Genomic DNA, 24,193 nt, shown 5'->3' on the forward strand with positions numbered 1-24,193 from the left:
TTATGCTAGACATGTATTGACTTAATTTAGGTGCAAATTTTACTTGAAACTAATATTATGTCATTCATTGTTTTTTTTTTAAATTTTAAATGTGAAGGATGAACAAATAGACCAAATTATATGATGTCATATTTGATCGTGAAATTTTGTTGATATAATTTTACTCATAAGGGCCAAACAGTTGGATGGTGTCATGTGCGGATATTTTGTCATGCGAGACATAATTGCAAATAGAAGTCTCCTAACATCTCAGGTTTATTTACCTATGTATTTTCATAAGTACGTGAGAACTTATACATATATTTAATGTTTCACATTAACATATTTTCTCTTCTCATATATTTTAGTTTGAAGGGAAAAAAACCTATTCATGAGCTGAGTTAGATGAAGTGTGATCTGAATGGGTCTCATTTTTTAGCACTCTTATCTTAGACCAAGTATAGTGCGTATGTGAATTTTATAATTTTTTAATAAAATCTCAAACATAAATTTTAATTAATGTTGCATCTTTTCTCTTTGCAACGCATAGGGTGACTTTTGCAGTTGTTGCAATTTTGAGATTTCAAGATCATACGTAAGATCTTATTGTCATGCATAGATGTTGAAGTTTTGGATGTTTTTGGGTACATACCTATATTTTTTAAAAGATACATTTGATAAAAGTACCAATGCATGTTTTTTTTTATTATGTATGTTTGTTGGATTTTTTTGCATAAATTTTCATACATGTTAATATCATTTTAGTAAAATTTTAAATATAGACTTAAAGTAATGTAATTTTTTTATCTACTTGGAAGAAGTTGAATAACATTTGTAGTAGTTGGAATTTTGAGAATACAACGTCAGCATAGGTTCTTGCTATCATGTATGTAAAGTTGCAATTAGTCTTTTCTTTTATTGGATATTTTTAGGTACATATGTTATCTATATTTTTTCCTTAAAAGTTCATTGCTAGATTTTTATTTTTTTTTATGTATTTTGGTACATGTTTATATCTTTTTTAATTAGTACTTTTAAATATAAACATAAAATAATGTTGTTTTTTTCTTATTTGCAAGAGGTTGGGTGATATTTGCAACATTTACAATTTTTAGAGTACAAGATCATGCATAAGTTTTTGTCATCATGTATAGCTATTAGATTTTTTGGCAAATATCTGTCATTTTATATATATATATATATTTGATAGGAGTACACGATCATGTATAGTTGCTTGGTTGTTTGTGAATACATTTGGATATATTTGGGTACATCCTTACATCTTTTTTTAAAAAAAATTTGAAACATAAACATAAAGTAATGTTGTTGTTTTTTTTAAACTTGCAAGAGGTTGGGTGACATTTGTAGCACTTGCAATTTTTAGAATACACAATCATGTATAAGTTCTTGTTATCATGCATAATTATTTAATTTTTGGTTCTTTTTTAGTAAATATCTCATATATATATATATATATTTGATAATATTATAGTATAAGATCATGTATACTTGCTAGGTTGTTTGTGGATACATTTCGATATATTTAGGATACATATTTATATATTTTTAATGAACTTTCAAACATAAACATAAAATAATGTTACTTTTTTTTTTCTTACCTGGGGTTAGGTGACATTTGTAGCAATTATAACACTTTTGAAGGCACAAGATCATGCATACATTATATTTATCATGTATAACTATTGGATTTTTGGGTACATATTTGCCTTTTTTTGGATGTATGTGATGATAATACAAGATTATGCAAGGATATTAAGTTTTTTTTTTTTTTTTTTTTCAATATATTTGCCTACATGTTCATTTTTTTTTAAAAATATATTTTATACATTCATGTAGTTTATCTATATATATATAAACACATAACAAGTTCAATTTTTATGTAGATCATTTGGGCAACAGGTTAGGTTGTTGACATGTTCCATATGCAACCTTGATATGAAATAAAACAATTTCCTTTATATGAATAAAGAAATCTTGACATAAAAGACATTGTATTCCTTGACATAAGAATAAAGGAACCTTAACATATTAAAATTTCAACTTTCAAAATAAATAAATAAATAAATTCCTTGACATATGTGTAAATTAAATTTAAAAGCATATACAATAGCATTGACATATATCATAATTAAGCTTAACATATATTGAATATAATCTTGACAAAACAATGAGTCAACCTTCACATATGTTTAACTTAACCTTGACTGACGTGGAAGAAACATTAACATATGTCATATTAATAAGATTCCTACATTGATAGAAATAAGGCCTACCTTATTTCATGTATATGTCAAGCTAGCTTTTATCATTTCTTGTCACTGACATAGATAACATTTGTGAATACCAATCTACCTTAACAGATATACCTTATCTTAACGATGAAAAACTGTCAATGAAGACCTTTTTTCTTGTAGTGTATTTTCCCTTAAATTTCTTACAATTGAACATAGTCTAAATAATTTTACAAAAAGTAAATTTTTAATTAATTTAATTACATTTTATTTTCTTCTATATCCATCATGAAACCCAATTGTAAAAAAAAAAAAAAAAACTTTCTTTTTTTTTTTTCCCTTCCCTTAATACTTTCTAATAATCAAACATAACATTTAGAATATAAACCTAACCTAGGAAACCTAATATTTTAAAGAATTAGGGTATCGTTTGACTTACCAATTTGTTGGATCCCTTTGATTATTTCATCTAAAAGTAGATGTTTTCATGACTCAAGTCATGATTCTTGCCTTTGATATCACTTGTTGATCAAGTTTTGATCATCTCATTTAAAATTAATTGGTATAATGAAAGTAGATATACGAGTTCATAGACTTATTATAAAAGCTATCATTTAGATAATCCACTAGCTCTCACACTTAAATAAAAGTATTATTTACACGCCAAATTTAAACGGATCTTCTACTTACATGATATTCACAACCCTTATTATATTCTACTTTTATTTCCTCTATTTTCTCACTTTTTCTTTCCTAAGGAGTTTTCTTGGGATAGACATGGGCAATGTTGAATGTCTTTTGTTTAAATACGGATTCCACAAGAAGCTCATACAAACTGTTTTTTTCCTTCATGTTTTGATGGCTTCTCTCTTTTTCTTTCATACCCAAACTTTATTATATTCTATTTTCATTTCCTCTAGTTTCTCACTTTTTCTTTCTTAAGGAATTTTCTTGGGAATGCAATCTGCTTTTTCCTTTTTGTTTTGATGCCTTCTCTCCCTTTCCTTTACACTTAGGCTCAAGTTTGAAAATTTTAAGACAAGGCAAATGTGAAGAAAGGAAATATAAACTAAACTTAATTATAATAGAAAATAATCTGGGAAATCAATTTCTCAAAAAAAAAAAATGCATTTAAAAAATTGATTAAATTTTTTTTTTCCACTTTATTCAAATTGTAAAAAGTTTGGAAAAGAAAATAAGAAAGCAAAAGTAAAAAGTAAAATGGAAAAAAAAATTAGATTAAATTTAATAAAATTTTTATATTTTTAAATTTTATTTTTCTTTTTCATCTTCTCTACAAATAATAGAGAATATGAAAGTTTGAAATTTTAATTAATTTTTATTATATTCCCCTTTTTTTCTTCATATATTACATATATGGTAAATCAAACTTTCAAGCATGCCCTAATCTGACTAGTGAAACATAATCAAGAGCTGGTTTGGTTTTTGGTTGAACTTTGAAAGATAAAAAAGACACCATTTGACCCTTCTTTCCCAACTCGCTACCCTGCAACTCCCATTCTCCATTTTCATTTTCATTTTATTTGATTTTATGTAAATAAAGATATATCATCAATCAATCTCCACTATGAAGATTCTCTCTCTCTTTTTTTGGTATTCATAAAGCTAATACTATGTTCGGTTTGGGAATTAACAAATTATTTTATATTTAATTTTACTATATTTTTGTAGTAAAATTAAATATAATTAAAATTTATTAAAAACTTAAAAAAAATTATATGAAAAAATTAAAATTAGTTAAATAAGTTTGAAATAATATATGCATGATTTATTTATTTATTTATTTATTTATTTCATTTATTCTTTCTTTTTATTTGTGTTTGTTAACATTTTTTTCTTAATACTTTTGAGAATCAAACATAAACTTAATTTTATATTTTATAATTTTTACCTTTTGGTTTTCTATTATTTTTCAACTTTTTCATGATGCCAATAAACCCGTAAACCAATTTTATATTCAAAGATGTCAATTTATTATTAGAAATTGCAAATATGATAACAGACTCAAATATTTGATATACATTCAATTAATATGAATAAGTTAACAAGGATGAGTTTTTGTTTTTATAAAAATGAATTTTGATTTTGATTTTGATTTTTACTCTAATCAGTAAGTCAAGGCAGGTTCCGAAACACAATTCATGACCTGGTTTGGGTCTCAGTTTAACTGTGAATGATTGAAGGGCCTTGTACGAGCTTTGTCTCGTGACTCTACATTTTCATCCTCATTCTCGCTAGGGATTTTCATTTTCATTTTGCTGGGTGAGAGCTTTCTTCACATTTGATTGCTGAAATCTTTCATTTCCTTGTTTCCTTTCTCACATCATCAGCCTTAACATCTCTGCTTCTGTTCTTCAAGTTGAATCTAATAGCAGCCATATGCTTTTTCTCTCTATTCCCCTCCATAGCCCTTTGTCAGGTCGTTTGCAACTCTCCCCGCCCTCATACTCATTCTGATCTCCTCTACTCATTTCATTCTCATTTTGCCCATATGTCTATGTCGCTCTGCTCCTTTGCTTGCTAAACCTTTCAATTTCCTTGATTTCTGTTTTTGCGACACTGATTCCCGTAGCCAGCAGCCTGTTGTTAGTTTACTGCTGCCGTTTTTTTGGTTTTCTGTCATCGATCTGATCTGTGTTCCAAAAGAGAAGAAAGGAGTAGCAAGTAGAAAATGGAAGAAATTGTTGCGAAGGTTGCAGCAAAAGTTTCAAAGTGCCTGGTTGTTCCAGTTAAGCGTCAGCTGGGTTATCTGTTTAACTACCGTACCAACATTGAGGACCTCTCTCAAGAGGTTGAGAAGCTGAGGCATGCCAGGGATGGGCACCAACACTCTGTGAATGAAGCTATTGGGAATGGACATAAAATCGAGGATTATGTTTGCAAGTGGTTGACACGTGCTGATGGGTTCATACAAGACGCTTGCAAATTCCTTGAAGATGAGAAAGAGGCACAGAAGAGTTGTTTCAATGGGTTGTGTCCTAATTTGAAGTCCCGGTACCAGCTAAGCAGGGAAGCAAGGAAGAAGGCACGGGTTGCTGTTCAAATGCATGGAGATGGCCAATTTGTGAGGGTATCATATCGTGCCCCTCTGCAAGAGATAAGGTCTGCACCTTCCGAAGCTTTACGATCAAGAGTGTTGACTTTGGATGAAGTCATGGAGGCCTTAAGGGATGCCAAGATCAACAAGATCGGGGTATGGGGGTTGGGCGGTGTCGGGAAGACCACGCTGGTGAAACAAGTGGCTGAACAAGCTGCTCAAGAGAAGTTATTCGACAAGGTGGTCACGGCAGCTGTGTTACAGACTCCAGACTTAAAAAAAATTCAAGGGGAACTTGCAGACCTGCTAGGTATGAAATTTGAGGAGGAGAGTGAACAGGGAAGAGCAGCTCGACTATATCAGAGGATGAACAATGAGAAGACCATCCTCATCATCTTGGATGATATTTGGGCGAAACTTGACTTGGAGAAAATAGGAATTCCTTCTCCAGATCACCACAAAGGATGCAAATTAGTGCTAACTTCTAGAAATGAACACATCTTGTCCAATGAGATGGATACTCAAAAGGATTTTCGAGTTCAACCTTTGCAAGAAGATGAAACATGGATTTTATTTAAGAACACAGCTGGTTCCATTGAAAATCCAGAGTTGCAACCTATAGCTGTTGATGTAGCAAAAGAATGCGCGGGTTTGCCACTTGCAATAGTAACTGTGGCAACAGCATTGAAAGGCGAGAAGAGTGTGTCCATTTGGGAGGATGCCCGGCTACAACTGAAATCGCAAACCTCGACAAACATAACAGGACTGACATCAAATGTATACTCAAGTCTGAAGTTGAGCTACGAACACTTGAAGGGAATTGAAGTGAAGTCATTTTTCTTGCTTTGTGGTTTAATTTCTCAAAATGATTTTCATATATGGGACTTGTTGAAATATGGTGTGGGTCTGCGATTATTTCAAGGAACTAATACATTGGAAGAGGTGAAAAATAGAATAGATACATTGGTTAACAACCTCAAATCCTCAAATTTGTTACTAGAAACTGGCCATAATGCAGTTGTTAGAATGCATGATCTTGTTCGGAGTACTGCCAGAAAAATTGCATCCGATCAACATCATGTGTTTACACTCCAGAATACTACTGTAAGAGTGGAAGGATGGCCAAGGATAGATGAACTCCAGAAGGTCACCTGGGTAAGTCTGCATGACTGTGATATTCATGAACTTCCAGAAGGGCTGGTATGTCCAAAACTTGAACTTTTTGGATGTTATGATGTAAACACCAATTCGGCAGTGCAAATTCCAAACAATTTTTTTGAAGAGATGAAGCAACTCAAAGTATTGCATTTATCTCGAATGCAACTTCCATCGCTGCCCTTATCACTTCAGTGCCTTACAAATCTTCGAACATTGTGTTTGGATGGATGCAAGGTGGGAGACATTGTTATAATTGCAAAGCTAAAGAAATTAGAAATTCTTAGCCTTATGGATTCTGATATGGAACAGTTGCCCAGAGAAATAGCGCAGTTGACTCATCTAAGGATGTTAGATTTGAGCGGTTCTTCGAAACTGAAAGTAATTCCATCAGATGTCATATCAAGCTTGTCCCAATTAGAGAATTTGTGTATGGCAAATAGCTTTACTCAATGGGAGGGGGAAGGAAAGAGTAATGCTTGCCTTGCTGAGTTGAAGCATTTGTCTCATTTAACCTCTTTGGACATACAAATACCAGATGCCAAGTTGCTGCCAAAAGACATAGTCTTTGATACCTTGGTGAGATATAGAATATTTGTAGGTGATGTCTGGAGCTGGGGAGGAATTTTTGAGGCCAATAATACATTGAAGCTCAATAAGTTCGATACAAGCCTTCATCTGGTGGATGGTATCAGCAAGTTGTTGAAGAGAACTGAAGATCTACACTTGCGTGAATTGTGTGGTTTTACTCATGTTCTTTCCAAATTAAATAGGGAGGGTTTTCTTAAATTAAAGCATCTTAATGTTGAAAGCAGCCCAGAGATTCAATATATTGCGAACTCAATGGATCTGACTTCAACACATGGTGTCTTTCCTGTTATGGAGACCTTGTCTCTCAATCAGCTGATTAACTTGCAAGAAGTATGCCATGGTCAATTTCCAGCAGGGTCGTTTGGTTGCTTGAGAAAAGTGGAAGTGGAAGATTGTGATGGCTTGAAATTTCTCTTCTCGTTGTCTGTGGCTAGAGGCCTTTCCCGACTTGTAGAAATAAAAGTAACTAGATGCAAGAGTATGGTTGAGATGGTTTCCCAAGGAAGGAAAGAAATAAAAGAAGATACTGTTAATGTGCCTCTGTTCCCTGAATTGAGACACTTGACATTGCAGGACTTACCCAAGCTCAGTAATTTCTGCTTTGAGGAGAACCCGGTGCACTCGATGCCTCCAAGCACGATTGTTGGTCCTAGTACACCACCTCTCAACCAACCGGTATGTCAATGCTTTTTTAATCACTTCAATTCAAATACATGGAGACTAGCCCCTCATTAATTGATTTGAGTCAGCAAGAATCCCCTCATGATGAGACTTTACCAGACATCACCAATCAAAACAGAGCATTGACTGAACATAATTAATTTAACAAACATATTATCATCATGATTTATTTTCACTCTATATTAATTGCTGCAATTTTATGTATACAATGCAATACATCTATGTTGTATATAACGCTCTCAGAGGTTCTCATGTTACAGGAGATCAGGGATGACCAACGTCTGCTTTCCTTGGGGGGCAACCTCCGGTCTCTCAAGTTGAAGAATTGCAAGTCACTGGTGAAACTATTCCCACCCAGTTTGTTACAGAATTTGCAAGTACTCACAGTGGAAAACTGCGATAAACTGGAACAAGTATTTGATCTGGATGATGCACATGTTGGGCTCCTCCCTAAATTAGCAGTACTGGTTTTGATTGATTTACCAAAGTTGAGGCATATATGCCAACTGTGGCAATAGCATATTCCCTAAATTAATCCATATTTCACTGAAATCTTTGCCCAACCTCTCAAGCTTCTCCTCTGGATATCATTCCTCCCTAAGGCTTCACCATGCAGACCTTGATACCCCTTTCCCAGTGCTCTTTAATGAAACGGTCAGTTTATCTGTCATAATCCTTTTCTTTTTTTAATTCTTATGATTTTAATTTTCCTTTTAACATTGTTATCAATCAAATTTTTGGAGGAAAATAAAGAAAATTTAGATTGGGCTGGTTCTTGTTTTTCCTTTTTTTTTTTTCCCACCTATATTTAGAGTTTAATATAATTAAATGTTTAATTTATTTGTTTTTATTCATGTTTGAATGTTGAATGTAGTTTGTATATATTAAAATATTTATGAAATTAAATATGATATTTCTTTTTACTGTAATTTGAAAAAATAATATTCAAATATCCTAAAATATTTGAAACATTAATATTATAAAATTTTTATAATAATTAATTATATAATTATTACAAAAATTTGTATTGGAATAATAAAATGATTTCTAATTATACTTGATTCATAAAAAAAGGTTAGAAAATTTTCTAAGTTAACACTTGCTTCTATACCGTATATCATTAGATAATGAATTTATAATTGAAGTATATGTTTGATTATTGAAATTAATTCATTAACTTTTATATTTTTAATTTGGGAGAGAATATCAAATTCTATTTTTTAATTTAAAAAATTGATTGAATTATTTACTCTAATGAATATTTAGATGAGTGTGAATTATGTTTTGAGTTTTTTTAATTAAGAAATATGTATTAGAATTAATGGTAGTTTATTTTTATTTTGTTGTGTGATAAATGTATAGAATTTTAGTTTGATTTAGAATTTTATGGATATATTATTTATTAATTTATTATCTAGATAAAGTAATTTTTTTTCTATTTTTTATTATGCTTTTCAGTAGCAATTCATAAGAAAATTTTACATATAAATTTTGTGGAGAAACAAGAAAAACAATTGACAAATAAAAAGTATTTAAGTCATATTTTTTTATGATAATTTTTTCTAATTTATAATGAATTCATTCTCATCCAAATTTCTACACATGGATTATTTTCTTTTTTCAGTTATTCAAAATATTTAAATCACAAAATGTTGTCTTGAACACTGCAGGTTGCATTTCCTAGCTTGGAGTTTTTAAACATCGTGGGACTGGATAATGTGAAAAAAATATGGCACAGCCAACTTCCTCAAGATTCCTTTTCCAAACTAAAAAGGGTGAAGGTAGCAACATGTGGAGAATTGTTGAATATTTTTCCATCTAGTATGCTGAACAGGTTACAGAGTCTACGGTTTCTGAAAGCAGAGGATTGTAGTTCATTAGAAGAGGTTTTTGATGTGGAAGGGACAAATGTGAATGTGAAGGAAGGTGTAACTGTCACTCAGTTGAGTCAATTGATTCTAAGATCACTGCCAAAAGTTGAGAAGATATGGAATGAGGATCCCCATGGAATTCTCAATTTTCAAAACTTACAATCAATAACGATTGATGAATGTCAGAGTTTGAAAAACCTTTTTCCAGCATCTTTAGTCAGAGATCTTGTGCAACTCCAGGAGCTGCATGTGTTGTGTTGTGGGATAGAGGAAATCGTTGCGAAGGACAATGGAGTCGACACACAGGCTACGTTTGTATTCCCTAAAGTAACTTCTCTCGAACTCTCCTATCTACATCAACTCAGGAGTTTCTACCCAGGGGCGCATCCTTCATGGTGGCCATCGTTGAAACAACTGACGGTGCGTGAGTGTTATAAAGTCAATGTATTTGCATTCGAAAATCCAACATTCCGACAAAGACATCATGAGGGAAATCTTGATATGCCACTTTCCTTGCTCCAACCTGTAAGTTTCCTAATTTTACCCCATCATGTTTCCTTAAATTTTACCTTAAATAAGTAAACCCACGAAAAGAGGGATGCAGGGCCCAAAACTGATTGTTGGCAGACACTGGATCCAGAAGTTCCTTTAAAGGGGATCCTTGATTTCTTTTTCTCCTCCTTACATATCTCCATTGAACCTTTTTTAAGTTAAAATTTGTACTAGTCCTTTCTTGTGAGAGGAATTTATATAAATTTTATTGGTTTCCAAAAATTATTTAATTTATTACCAGTCAACTTATAGTAAACAATTGTGAACCACCTTTCCAATCCATTTTTATTCTAGTGACTTCCATCTTGCATCATCAAACTTCTCAAATTGCAAATGACAGCTTAAAATTAGAAATCTGGACGTGGATGTCCAGTGCATCTTCTGTAAACAACATAAAAAATTATATTAATTTTGCCATGTTCTTTACTTGGAATTGAGAAATAAAACAACACTTCTTTGTAGATGTGTAGTTATAACTGAGATAACAAATTTGTTTTATTCCAATCATTTCCCAGGTTGAGTTCCCTAATTTGGAGGAATTAACATTGGATCACAACAAAGATACAGAAATATGGCCAGAGCAATTTCCAGTGGACTCCTTTCCCAGACTAAGAGTTCTGGATGTATGTGAATATAGAGATATTTTGGTTGTGATTCCTTCCTTTATGCTTCAAATATTACAAAATTTGGAAGTACTTAAAGTGGCAGGATGTGATTCAGTCAAAGAGGTATTCCAACTTGAAGGACTTGACAACGAAAATCAAGCCAAGAGGCTTGGACGGTTAAGAGAAATATGGTTGTGTGATCTTCCTGAGCTGACGCATTTGTGGAAGGAAAACTCCAAACCAGGCCTTGATTTGCTAAGTCTCAAGAGTCTTGAAGTGCGGAATTGTGTCCGTTTGATAAATTTGGTACCATCCTCGGCATCTTTCCAAAATCTAGCTACTCTAGATGTGCAGTCTTGTGGTAGTCTGAGAAGTTTGATATCACCCTCGGTAGCTAAAAGTCTGGTAAAACTCAAAACACTCAAAATAGGTGGATCACATATGATGGAAGAAGTAGTTGCCAACGAAGAAGGAGAAGCAGCAGATGAGATTGCTTTCTGCAAATTACAACACATGGCACTTAAATGTTTGTCAAACCTCACAAGCTTCAGTTCAGGGGGTTATATATTCTCATTCCCATCCTTGGAGCATATGGTGTTGAAAAAATGCCCCAAGATGAAAATTTTCTCTCCGGGCCTCGTAACTACACCAAGGCTAGAAAGAATAAAAGTGGGAGATGATGAGTGGCATTGGCAGGATGATCTAAATACCACCATCCATAATTTGTTCATAAATAAACACGGTATGTACTAATGTGAGACTTTTTTAGATTTCTCATGTGCAATTTATACTTGACATTTTATTATTATACAAATTAGCAACCATTAAAATGAAAAGTTTTGAACTATTTTCTGAAATATCTATCTTATCATCAAAAGAAATGATATTGCAGAATGTTTTGTTTCTGTATTTTGAAACTAGATAAAGTAGATCTAAAAACCTCTATTATGAAACCACAAAACCATAAACTAGTAATTGAGTTCTGCAAATTGTGTATAGAGTGCAAAACCAGGTGACGATTGGTCACCTATTGCTAGGATCGTTTGTTATATCTTTCAAATGTTACATGCTTTATGATCTTTTGATGCTTGGATGAGTGAATTTCCCTTATTCTAGGATGCAATCTGGCCTTCTAAATGCCAAGATGTATGATTTTCAAATGCCACATGTTGTCTTATCTTTTGATCTTAAGATATATTGATTGCTTAATAGTATGATGTTAATTCTCGATGTCATGTAGTAAGAAGGCCAAGATGACTGAACCTTGTGATAGTCAAACTCTATTACTAATACCAATTATTTTAAGATAATATTTATTCAATCAAGTTATTATTATGTTGAATTGATTATTTTGTTAGTTGTAGACTAATAAACTTAAATTGATTTCTAATTCGATCAAATATGATATATACCATTTGCAATCACTAGTAATTGTAATCTCTTTATTTAACCTTATTAAATGCTCATAATGATTTATTTACATTTTTTAGGTAATGTTGAGGCTGAGATTATGGAATTGGGAGTTGGTTCAGCATTATGATTACATCATGCATTGTTCTTGGGAATATTACTGTTTGGCTCGATTGATTTCTAACCATGTTAATGCAATATGTATCACTCTATCTCAATCTATTTGGTTATATTTTAGGTTTACATAGATTTGTTGGATTGTATGATATTTTCCACATTGTTCATAATTGTTGAAATTTCTTCATAAATATGGATGGTTACCATTTGAGTCGCATAATGAATCTCCAATTGAATCATGGTATAAATCTCTATTTGTGAATTTTTATTGCTTATATTTGGTTGGGCTTGAAGCAATTGGGCTTGAGGCATTAAAAGGGCATAAAAACATAGATTTAAGGTTCTACAAGACTAGTCATATGAGGACCATCAAATTTGAGATTAAGAGCTATAAGTACCGATAACAAAAGTGTTATAAGTTTAAAAATACTTTGTTCAAAACCAATTCCAAATAAACCCTAAATAAGTATAAACCCCAAGAATGATAGAAATTCGAATTCATACCTTGCACAAAGTTCAAATTTTATTTGATGTGTTTTTGCTTAAACTTTGCAAGCTAGAATCATCCACTATGAAATAGACAAATTGTGAAATCAATATTCAAACTTATGATTCAATACTATTTATGATATCTTCAAATTTGATGGTGATACTAGCATATTAAATTTAAACTATTTGGAGTTTTAACAATTCAATTATATTTAAACTTTTTACTCGTGAGAAGAGGAGATGAGGTAAAAGAATAATAGTATGTATATTTGATAATATTAATGGAATAGTAACAATTTGCAAAGAAAGCTTATTAAATGAAAACTATTTATCAAGAACATATGAATTTTATTCATACATAAGACCATAAATTGTAAAATAATTAAAAAAAAATTATATACATTAGAGGACAAATTATAAAATTATTTTACATGGTTAACAAATGAAAATGTTTGTATAAAAAAATCCAATTTAACACTCCCCACAAATTTATGAGGTTTCTTCCAAATTGATATTGTGGTATACCTTATGGTATCTTGACTCCAACTCTAAAGTTTCCCACCAAAATTTGTTACCAACCAATTTGTTTGTTCAATCGGCTACTTGGCAGTAGACAACGATGGAACATGAATATGGTGAAACATAGATTCGATCCAACTACTATACTGAGACTATTGCTTGTCATGAAACTTCCCCTTCTCTTACTCCCTAGAAATAGGAAAGTGGTGAGAAAGTGGAGATATGTGTCCTTTAAGGCATGGCCATATGTAGAAGAGAAAGGAAAAAGAAAAGACACATTGCTTTTATTTGACTCCCACACTTTGACACCTTTTGTGGGAAAGATGCAATAATGTTAGAAAGATTGGAACAAAGGGAAAGGCCTCTAGGGGAAGAGCATGCTCTAAGAGAGTACTTTCGTCAAATCTTGGAGTGCATGGAACAACAAAGAGTGTATTTTGATAAGTGGTTAAATAATTATTGCAATAAAACAAAGTTTTGATGAAGGATAATGAGGAGTTGAAGGTTCGATTAAGTATGAGGCATTTTTAATCCTTGATTACCTTGTCAATGCCACCGACTATGGAGGGTCCTTCTAGGTAGACTTATCTCTTTAGAAGATGACTAGCATTTCAAGAATGGGAGTTATAGTCTTTTAAAGACAAGGCAACATTAGAAATACAATTGAATAAGTTGAAGGCTCATGTTGACTCCACGTAGGGAAAAATGCCTTTTAACTTATAAGTAGAATAATGCATGGATTAACACATAGTCTGTTCACTTTGCATATTATGGAAGTAGAGGTGCCTTTGGAACTTGTTTTCTCAAAGTTCTTAATTTATGACAGAATCAATGACCTTGTTGATCATCTTATGCAGTTTTGCTAATTAATGGGTTTAGTCTATAAGAACTTCTAGAAAGTGTCCAAAATTCCTAATTAATATGGATTTCTTTTTGTAAATAATATTGTATAGAATATTTCCAAAGTTGATATATTATTATAGCATTAGATTTCTTTATAGACTAAGAAATGTTATAAGGAATATTTTTATAAATATCATAGGTCATGAGGGGAAAATGTTATAAAATGGGGATGGGCTTATAAAGAGTATAGGTCGATAAAGATGTGAGGAAGAATGGGAAACATCTGACAAAGTGAGGGGCTCATGGTTTCAAGTGTAGATACAAAGAGTTGGGAAACATGGGATGCTTCAAGAACCTAATAGTGGTATCTGGGTTTCTATCCTTTATAATATTCTTTATGGTATAATGGAATGATTCTCTTTCATCTATGGATGTAGGCATAGTTGGTCCAACCATGTTAAAACCTCAGGTACCTTTGTGTGAATTGTTTTATCTTTGTGTTCTTAGATTCAAGGGTGAAAATATTGGTAATCACGGATATATCGATACTTCAATTTTACGGATATATTGGATATATCAGAGATATATCGGTGGATATTTTGGAAAAAAATATTGGCAGGCCTAAAATTGATTAAAATTTAAAAAAATATAAGAAAAAATTCATTAAAATGTAATTAAAAGTATAATAGATATTTTAAAGTTGTTTTTTAAAGAAATTGATATATGTATAATATGATCTATCATATTTGATAACAATATTGCATGCATCAATAAAAATATGAATTTTATAAATGTACATTTATTATTAAATTACATCAAATATTATTTTATAATAATATTATGATATTTGATTATAATATGTCTAATTTTAAAATATGTATTAATATTAAAATTATGATCCATTTAATTCAATTGTATTAAATGATATAAAATAAATTGTGATATATGTATAATTTTTTAATATTTAATTAATCTATTAATGATATTAAAAACACAATGAAGAAAATTATCATGATAATTTTTATATTTTTGGTAATCAATTAAAAGAAATTTTTGCATTTAATTATAAAATAATTATCATTAATTTGCTCTCTAAAATATTCTTTTAATATTTTCTTTATATGATGACTTTGAATATATATATATATTTAGTGCATTATATTTAATAAGGGGCAAACTTGCCCTAGTGGTAAGGTGAGCTGAAGCCCAAACCTTTTGTTTGGGGTTCGAGTCCCCTTAACAGCAAAAATAGGCATTTTTGAGGAGGTACTAACATGTTTGCATCAAAGCTTCTATTAGAGTAACATGAAAATTGTAGAGATATGATATTTTGATTTGTAAGTTTGAATTAATGAAATGAAGTGTTTGACTCTGATTTCTATGACCCTAGTCAACGAGTTATAATTGTTAACATTTCTATGGCCCTAATCAATGGGTTATAATTGTTGACATATCCAACCCCAATCAACGGGTTATAATAGTTGATATTATATGACCCTAGTCAACGGGTTATAATAGTTGACCTTATGGTCCCTTGTCAACGGGTTATAATTGTTGACTTTTGGTTTTTCTCACCTTAAATGGAACAAATTTGAAACTAGCCACTCATTTGTGAAATCCCACCTCATTTGGAACCATTTGTTATTTGATAACTAGAGTAAAGATATTTTGAATGTATTTGATTTGGTTTTGAAGAGAAATTGTGTTGGAATGGATATGAGAAAGTTTTATTGAAAAGTTTGATTGTATTAGCATTTTGAACTCAAAAGATTTTATAAAAAATAATTATATGTTATATTTCATGTTTGTAATTATAATAAAAAATGTTTGATCCATGAAACTGTATTGATATTTCTTATTGAGCTTTAATTTCATGCCCCTTCATTGATAATTTTTCTGGTGTTCTCCGTTCGAGCAAGGAGTGATGGCTAGGTTAGGGAATTTTTTTTGTTGTTAGGATTTTGGTTCAAACTTCATTTTGAACATTGTTTAGATGTTAAAATTTAATTCTCGTTTAAATTATTTGAGTTTGGAGGTATATGGACAATAACACTTTGGTTGATGTGTTAGTTTTTAAAGTTGATATATGGAGATTTTAGAATTCATTTATTTTACTACTTTGAATAGGAATTTGGTAACTGGTAATTTCTAGTTACAAGATGAATGCTTGTGTTGTTTCCACTTTCAGCCTTCAAGTTTGAGGTGTGAAATGACCATCATGCCCATGAAATAGGTTTTGGGGCGTGACAATTATTGTTTGAATAAGGTGGTTTGAGTTTGTCCACATGCATATATATAATTTTAAGAAACCTTTTTTTCCACATTTTGGTCATAAAGTTTAAGGATATTAGACTTATGAGGGACATGATAATCCTTTTGATGGAAATAAGGCTTCAAATTATTTTTGGAAATGCCCAAAATCTAGATTGGTTGTTTCTTTGGCAAATTCCCTATTCTAAGTCATGAATGAAACTACACAAATTAAGAATCACTCTGTTTTTACGAAGAAAAATAGATGAAATTGAAGAGAAAAGACTTTCTTGTTGAAACGTGTTATTTCAAACTTTTATTAGAGAAAAAGAGAAAGAGAGTGAGTGAGGGAGATTAATTTTTTTTTAATGATTATACAATGGCAATTTTTTGGTAGTTTTAACTCTTAGAAACTATTCCTCCCATTTCTCATTTTATTAGATCGGTTTGAGTTAACTCACTTGGGCACCCAAACCCAACTCCAACATCTCTTACTTACACAAGATGGGCTAAAATAGTCTGATCAATAACACCTAAGTTCATTCTATTCAACTTTTGAAGGTCATTCATATAAGCAAATGAGTCGTGTGACCATCCGAACACACCTACAATTTGGGAGCTATAAAGTTATGTACCTATTAGGGATATACAATAGTTCAACCCAAAAAATTTATGAGTAAACAAGCATAATCATGTCATGTTGTACCTCAGATCTATTTAATCACATTTTAATGTATACACTTTATCCCTTGAAGTTTTATACTGCACAACATTATAAGTGTATTCATAATTATATCAACTACAAAAGTAATATAATTGATCGACTGTAAACACATCTTTATTAATGTAACTTAAAAATCTTTCTTTTAAGTTCATGTCTTTTAAATTCAAATTAATCGTTTGCCCAATAATGATAAATTATTTCATTTCCGTTGGAAACATATTGAAGTAGCAACCTTAATTTGTCACCTCAAAACATAGCCAAAATAGAAAGAGTAAAATAATGGGTTATTATAATTGTAATAAGTCTTAAGGATCTCACATAGTAAGGGTAAGAATTAATCACTCACTTCCTTATTAGTCACATTCAAACACATTTAGTATGAAATACATACGATGGTGGTTTATTTTCACTTGGAAAGTGTATGTCAAACTACTGCCATACAAACCTTAAGTAACAACTCCATACTACTAGTTTGCTCGAGTTTCACATCTATAGTTCTCTTTAAACCTTTTGTGTTAGAACTCAAGTCTGGTTTGAACAAGTAAATGTAATTGTGGGCAATTACATCTGGTTAAGATATCATTTGTTATAAACCTCATCTTTATACTTAATCAAGGCGACACATATCATTTTTGTATACTTTCCACTCATTCATTATCATAAACACATTGATTAGGATGGTTGCTCATGTGAGAGAGCTAACCTCTACCAGATGACATACATTTAAGAGTATATTTGTGTAAGTACCAATTACATATTCAATGATATGAATAACAAATACCCATCTCATTTGATCATGTATAGAGTATCTTATATCCAATCAATAATGATCCATGATATATAATCAACATAAATTATAACATATGTGTTAGCCCAAGGGTTCTCTTAATCATGTTTTGATGATAACAAAACATGGTTAAGTTGCCAATTACTTTGAATTATAAAGAATTTCAGGTGTTAGTTTGAAAATTCATCAAATGACCAAATGGGTGCAAGATCAAGACAATTGGAAGACCCTTTAATAATAGGAAACATATGTAAGATGAGTGCATGAGTGCACATAGGATTTTCATATCTTTTCATACATCTTTAAAACCTCAGTTTATGCATTAAAGTTACATTTCCATCAAAGCCTGAGTTTTATCAAATGAACCTTACGCAAATCATTTCAATATTAGCATATTCATTTACGTAAAGACCTTACCTAAGTGTTAGAAGAGAAAAAAAATGAAATAGATAGGTTTTCGAGCCAAAAATGGTGAACTAGTCAAGGCACTAACCAACAAGCTAAATCGGCTAAGGTATTAGTCAATTAGTTACACCTTCCTGATCGAGGTCCGGTTGAGAGATGCAAAAAATCTTATTTATCTTCTAGTAGCCTTGTATTCCCAATTGAGGGATATGCCTTCCCGGTCGAGGTCTAGTCAATGACCGGTTGAGGCCTAATAGTCATTTGTCATGCATTTATTGCCCAAAGGCTAGTCAACTGGTCGACCCCCAGCTTGACCGATCGAGACTGCTTTTTGGCATTTTTGTCTCCCGAGGCTAGAAACCTATAAATTGAGAGCTCCACTTGATTTATAAGTAAGAGAACACTTGCATTTATTTCTTTACCTACTTATTCTTGTCTCAAAAGCTCTCATTCTTTCTTTGATGTATTAAACCTCCACTCGCATATTCCTTAGTGCACCCTTGTGATTCATCCTAGCATTTGAGTTGTATTTGAGCCCCTTTTGAGCTAGGTTAAGATATTTGAACTTGTTATTTGAGTGTTAGGAGTTTCAAGTGAGTAGAAACTTGAAGAGATTGTGTAAGAGCCCATTGGAGCCAGAATCCAAGTGTAAAGGTGTTAGAAGCTTCAAGTATACTGGAACCCTCACTCAGTTAGGAGCTTGAGAAGAGTGAACGTATGCAAGGGGTGTCGAACCATTATAAAATTTGAGTTTGCTCTCTCTAACCTTACCTCTTTATATTTGTGTTTCTTTTGCTTGAATTTGTTGTGTTTGAAAAAGATTTTTTCAATTAGTATCAAAGTTAGGCCTCTTGTTTAAGACTTAACTGTTTAAGAGGAAATGGCTAATCCATCAAGCTCATTTCACATTAAAAGTTTTGCAACCAATAGACCTCCATTTTTTATGGGAACCGATTATCTTTATTGGAAAACTAAAATGACTTGGTTTTTACAATCAACTGACTTAGACTTATGGAATGTCATTGAAGATGATCCAACTTTTCCTTCAAAACTAGTTGATGGAGTCATGGTTAAAAAAACCCAAACAAAAATGGGATGAGCGTGATAGAAGAAATTTCCAATTAAATGCTAAAGTCGTTTATACTTTGCAATATGTTATAGATAAAAATGAATATAATAGAATTTGTCAATGCAAATCAGCTAAAGAAATTTGGATATTATTTGAAGTGACTCATGAAGGAACAAATCAAGTTAAAGAGTCAAAAATTAATTTTCTTGTTCATAGTTATGAATTGTTTTTTATGAAAGATGAGGAAACTATTGGTAAGATGATTACTAGGTTCACCAACATTGTCAATGGTCTTGAAGCCTTGGGAAAGACCTACAAGGAATCTAAGAATGTGATGAAGATCTTGAGGTCACTTCCATCAAAGTGGGATACAAAGGTCACTGCAATTCAAGAAGCTAAAGACTTAACCAAGCTACCTTTGGAGAAGCTTACAAGGTCATTGATGACATATGAGATCAATTTGGCAAAGAAGCAGCAAGAAGAGCATAACTCTCAAAGCTACAACTAAGGAAGAAGAAAACCAAAGTGAAGAGGATGAAGACTTAGCCCTCATTACAAGAAATTTCAACAAGTTCATGAGGTGTGAAAAGTTTAGAGGAAGAAGGTTCACTTCTAGAAAAGCCTCCTCTAAAAGGGAATCTTCATCCCATGGTAGCTAAGAGAGATGAGAGGAGAAAAGGGACTTGGTGTGCTTCAAGTGAAAGAAATCGGGACACATTAAATATGATTGTCCTCTCTACAAAAGTGAAGCCAAGAGAAGAAAGAAGAAGGTAATGATGTCCACTTTGAGTGAAAGTGAAGGTGAAGGTGAATCCTCCGAAGAAGAAAATGAGAAAGAAATGACAAACATGTGTTTCATGACAATAGATGAACTTGATGAGGTAAACTCTAACATTAGCTATGAAGATATACATGATGATTTTGAAGAATTGTATGAGGATTTTGAAAAACTTGGTTCAAAAAATACATTTCTCAAAAAGAAGTTCAACAAATTGAAAAAGAACTTGGAGAAGTAACAAAAAAAAGATTCAAATGTTGAAAATTCTAAAACTTATCTTAAAAAAGAGAATGAGATTTTAGGAAAGAAAAATGAATGGTTGACTTCCTCTCTTTCAATTTTTTCTTGTGGACAAAAATCTTTTGAAATGATCCTAGCTAACCAAAAATATATTTTTGACAAACAAGGGCTAGAATTCAAATCTGCAAAATATCAAAAGTATTTTAAGAACTATTTTATAAAGGAATCCACAAGTGCTAGTCCTTCCACTACTTGCAACTTTTGTGGAAGAGGGGAACACATTAGTAGCACATGAACTTTAAGAAATGGTTCTCAAGAGAATTTAAATACAAAAGCTAAAAATATTTATGTTGAAAAATCCAAGGTCACTAATCCTCAAGGACCCAAAAAGATATGGGTACTTAAATCAACTTGAGTTATGTGTCGTATGATTCAAATAAGGATAAGTGGTTCTTGAATAGTGGATGCTTAAGACACATGACTGGAGATGAATCCAAGTTTGCTTTTCTTACAAAGAAAAGAGGAGGATATGATACTTTTGGAGACAATGCAAAAGGAAAAATCATTGGTCAAGGCAACATTAGTAATGACACATCCTCTCTCATTGAAAATGTTTTATTCGTAGATGGTTTAAAACATAATCTTTTAAGCATTAGTCAACTTTGTGACAAAGGTTTTATAGTGATTTTTGAAGCATTCATTGCATTATCAAGGATATTCAAAATGATAAAACCATCTTCATAGGCCATAGATGTGACAATGTTTACACTATAAATATTTCAAAATATAATGACAATGATAGATGTTTTTCAAGCATGCATCATCAAAGTTGGTTGTGGCATAGGAGGTTGGGATATGCTAACATGGACCTCATTTCCCAACTCAACAAAGATGAACTTGTTAGAGGCCTTCTCAAAATAATTTTTCAAAAAAATAAAGTTTGTGAAGCTTGTCAAGTGGGAAAGCAAATAAAAAACTCTTTTAAAAACAAAAACTTCATTTCCATAACTAGGCCACTTGAGTTATTACATATGAATTTATTTGGCCCCTCTAGGACACCAAGTCTTGAAGAAAAGTTTTATGTTTATGTTATTGTGGATGACTTCTCTAAATACACATGGGTCTTGTTTTCAAGTCAAAATAATGAATCTTTTTATGAGTTTTCAAAGTTTTGCAATAAAGTTCAAAATGAAAAAGGTTTTGCAATTACTTGTATAAGAAGTGATTATGGGTGAGAATTTGAAAATGTTGACTTTGAAAATTATTAAAATGAGCATGGAATTGACCACAATTTTGTGGCTCCTAGAACTCGTCAACAAAATGGGGTAGTTGAAAGGAAAAAATAGAACCATTCAAGAGATGCCAAGAACCATGCTAAATGAAAACAGCCTACCAAAATATTTTTGGGTTGAAGCGGTTAACACATGTTGTTATGTTTTAAATAGTGTTTTATTAAGGCTCATACATAAGAAAACTCCTTATGAGCTTTGGAAAAACAAGAAACTCAACATTAGCTATTTCAAAGTCTTTGGATGCAAATGTTTTATATTAAACACCAAAGACAATCTTAGAAATTTTGATGCAAAATCGGATGTTGGAATTTTCCTTGGTTACTCAACTTCAAGTAAAGCTTTTAAAGTTTTCAACAAAAGAACCATGGTTGTAGAGGAGTCTATCCATATTATATTTTATAAATCTAACAATTCTCTCCAAGAAAAAGAGAGTGTTGATGATGATTTAGGTTTGGAGACCTACATGGGAAGATTCCAAATTGAAGATAAAAGACGACAATAAGAGAATTAATGAAGTGGATCCCAAGGAAAAAAATCACCATTGGCACTACCTCCTCCTCAACTAGTGCAAGGTGAATCAAGCTAAGACCTTCCCAAAAGAATGGAAGTTTGTCATCAAACACCCACAAGATTAAATCATAGGTAATCCATCTAGTAGGGTAAGAACTAGATCATCTCTTAGAAACATTTGCAATAATCTAGCTTTTATTTCTCAAATTGAGCCTAAAAATATAAATGATGTTTTAGATGATGAAAATTAGATGATTGCTATACAAGAAGAGTTAAATCAATTTGAAAGAAGTGAAGAATGAGAATGAGTACCAAGACCTTCAAATCAAAGTGTTATTTGAACTAGATGGGTCTTTAGAAATAAAATGGATGAAAATGACATAATTTTTATAAACAAGGCAAGGTTAGTAGCCCAAGGTTTTAATCATGAAGAATGAATAGATTATGAAGAAACCTTTACCCCTATAGATAGGTTGGAAGTCATTAGGATGTTACTTGCCTTTTCATGTTTTAAAGACTTTGTTTTATATAAAATGGATGTGAAAGTGCATTTTTAAATGGTTTTATAAATGAAGAAGTGTATGTTGAACAACCACCCGGTTTTGAAAGTTTTAATTTTCATAACCATGTTTTTAAACTTAAAAATGCATTTTATGGTTTGAAAGATTGAGCGTGGTATGAAAGATTGAGAAAATTTCTTTTAGAAAATGGGTAAAATTGACACAACTCTTTTCATAAAAACCAAATAAAAGAATATGCTCTTAGTTCAAATATATGTTGATGATATCCTTTTTTTGCTATTAATGTCTCTCTTTGTGAAGAATTTGCTAAGTGTGTACATAATGAGTTTGAAATGAGCATGATAGGAGAGCTCAACTTTTTTCTTGGACTTCAAGTCAAGAAACTAAAGGAAGGAACCTTCATTAATCAAGAAAAATATATTAGAGATCTTCTCAAAAGGTTCAACATAGAGGAAGTCAAGACAATGAAGACTCCAATGAGTTCATCCATCAAGCTTGATAAGAATGAGAAAAGTAAATTCATGGACTCTACTATATATAGAGGCATGATAGGTTCTTTACTATACTTGACCGTTAGTAGGCCCGATATTATGTATAGTGTATGCTTGTGTGCTAGATTTCAATCTTGTCCTACAGAATCTCACTTAAGTGACGTAAAAAAATTTCTTAAATATTTTAAAGGAATAATGGACATAGGCTTATGGTATCCTAAGGGTGATAACTTTGAATTAATTGGTTTTTCAGATGCTGATTTTGCCGGTTGTAAATTTGAAAGAAAAAGCACTAGTGACACGTGTCATTTCTTAAGACAATCACTTATTTCATGGCATATTAAGAAGTAAAATTCGGTAGCTTTGTCAACGACGAAAGCTGAATACATAATAGTCGATTTATGTTGTGCACAAATTCTTTGTATGAAACAAACATTTAGTGATTTTGGTTTATCTTTTGAGCATGTTCCTATTAAAAGTGATAATACTAGTGCCATAAGTATATCAAAAAATCTTGTACATCACTCCAAGACTAAGCATATAGAGTTTAGACATCATTTTGTTAAAGATCATGCACAAAAGGATGACATAACACTTGAATTTGTAAGCACTAAAGATCAACTTGCCAGTATCTTTACAAAACCTCTAAGTAAAGAACAATTTGTTGATATCAAAAGATAACTAGGGGTGATTTCATTATGATCTAATGTTTGTTTATAAATGTTTACTTAAATTTCATGTCATATGCATCATATGGAACATCATATAGATATACACTTAGAAAAAAGTCAATTTTTGACCAAAAATCAAAATTCCCTTGGCATTGGGCATAAAAAATTGGGGAATTCAACTTAAAAAAAGGCAGGGAAAGGATTAACAAATGAAAAAGTACGAAAAATGGGAAAGTCAAAGATCATTGACCGTGTTGACCAAGTGGTCAACCAGTTCATCGAGTTGAGAATTTATAATGGCATTCTCGTGCTTCATTTTCTACATTGTCTCCT

At 31.6% G+C, this 24,193-nt stretch overlaps 1 protein-coding gene across 1 annotated transcript; it reads left to right on the top strand.

Annotated features, from left to right (window-relative positions):
• Nucleotides 1-4,390: 4,390 nt before the first annotated feature.
• Nucleotides 4,391-12,462, top strand: LOC104881494 (probable disease resistance protein At4g27220). The gene is made up of 5 exons (XM_010661895.3): nt 4,391-7,710; nt 7,977-8,370; nt 9,387-10,112; nt 10,655-11,486; nt 12,235-12,462. Exons 1-2 carry the CDS (start codon nt 4,924-4,926, stop codon nt 8,232-8,234), a joined length of 3,045 nt encoding a protein of 1,014 aa, XP_010660197.1. The 5' UTR covers nt 4,391-4,923; the 3' UTR covers nt 8,235-8,370; nt 9,387-10,112; nt 10,655-11,486; nt 12,235-12,462.
• Nucleotides 12,463-24,193: the final 11,731 nt, after the last annotated feature.

Source organism: Vitis vinifera, chromosome 14, assembly GCF_030704535.1.
Source record: "Vitis vinifera cultivar Pinot Noir 40024 chromosome 14, ASM3070453v1".
Taxonomy (NCBI): Eukaryota; Viridiplantae; Streptophyta; class Magnoliopsida; order Vitales; family Vitaceae; genus Vitis; species Vitis vinifera.

Coding starts and splice junctions, on each gene's coding strand:
- LOC104881494 (XM_010661895.3), top strand. CDS start 4,924: ATGGAAGAAATTGTTGCGAAGGTTGCAGCAAAAGTTTCAAAGTGCCTG. Junction 7,711..7,976: donor CACCACCTCTCAACCAACCG/GTATGTCAATGC, acceptor CTCATGTTACAG/GAGATCAGGGATGACCAACG.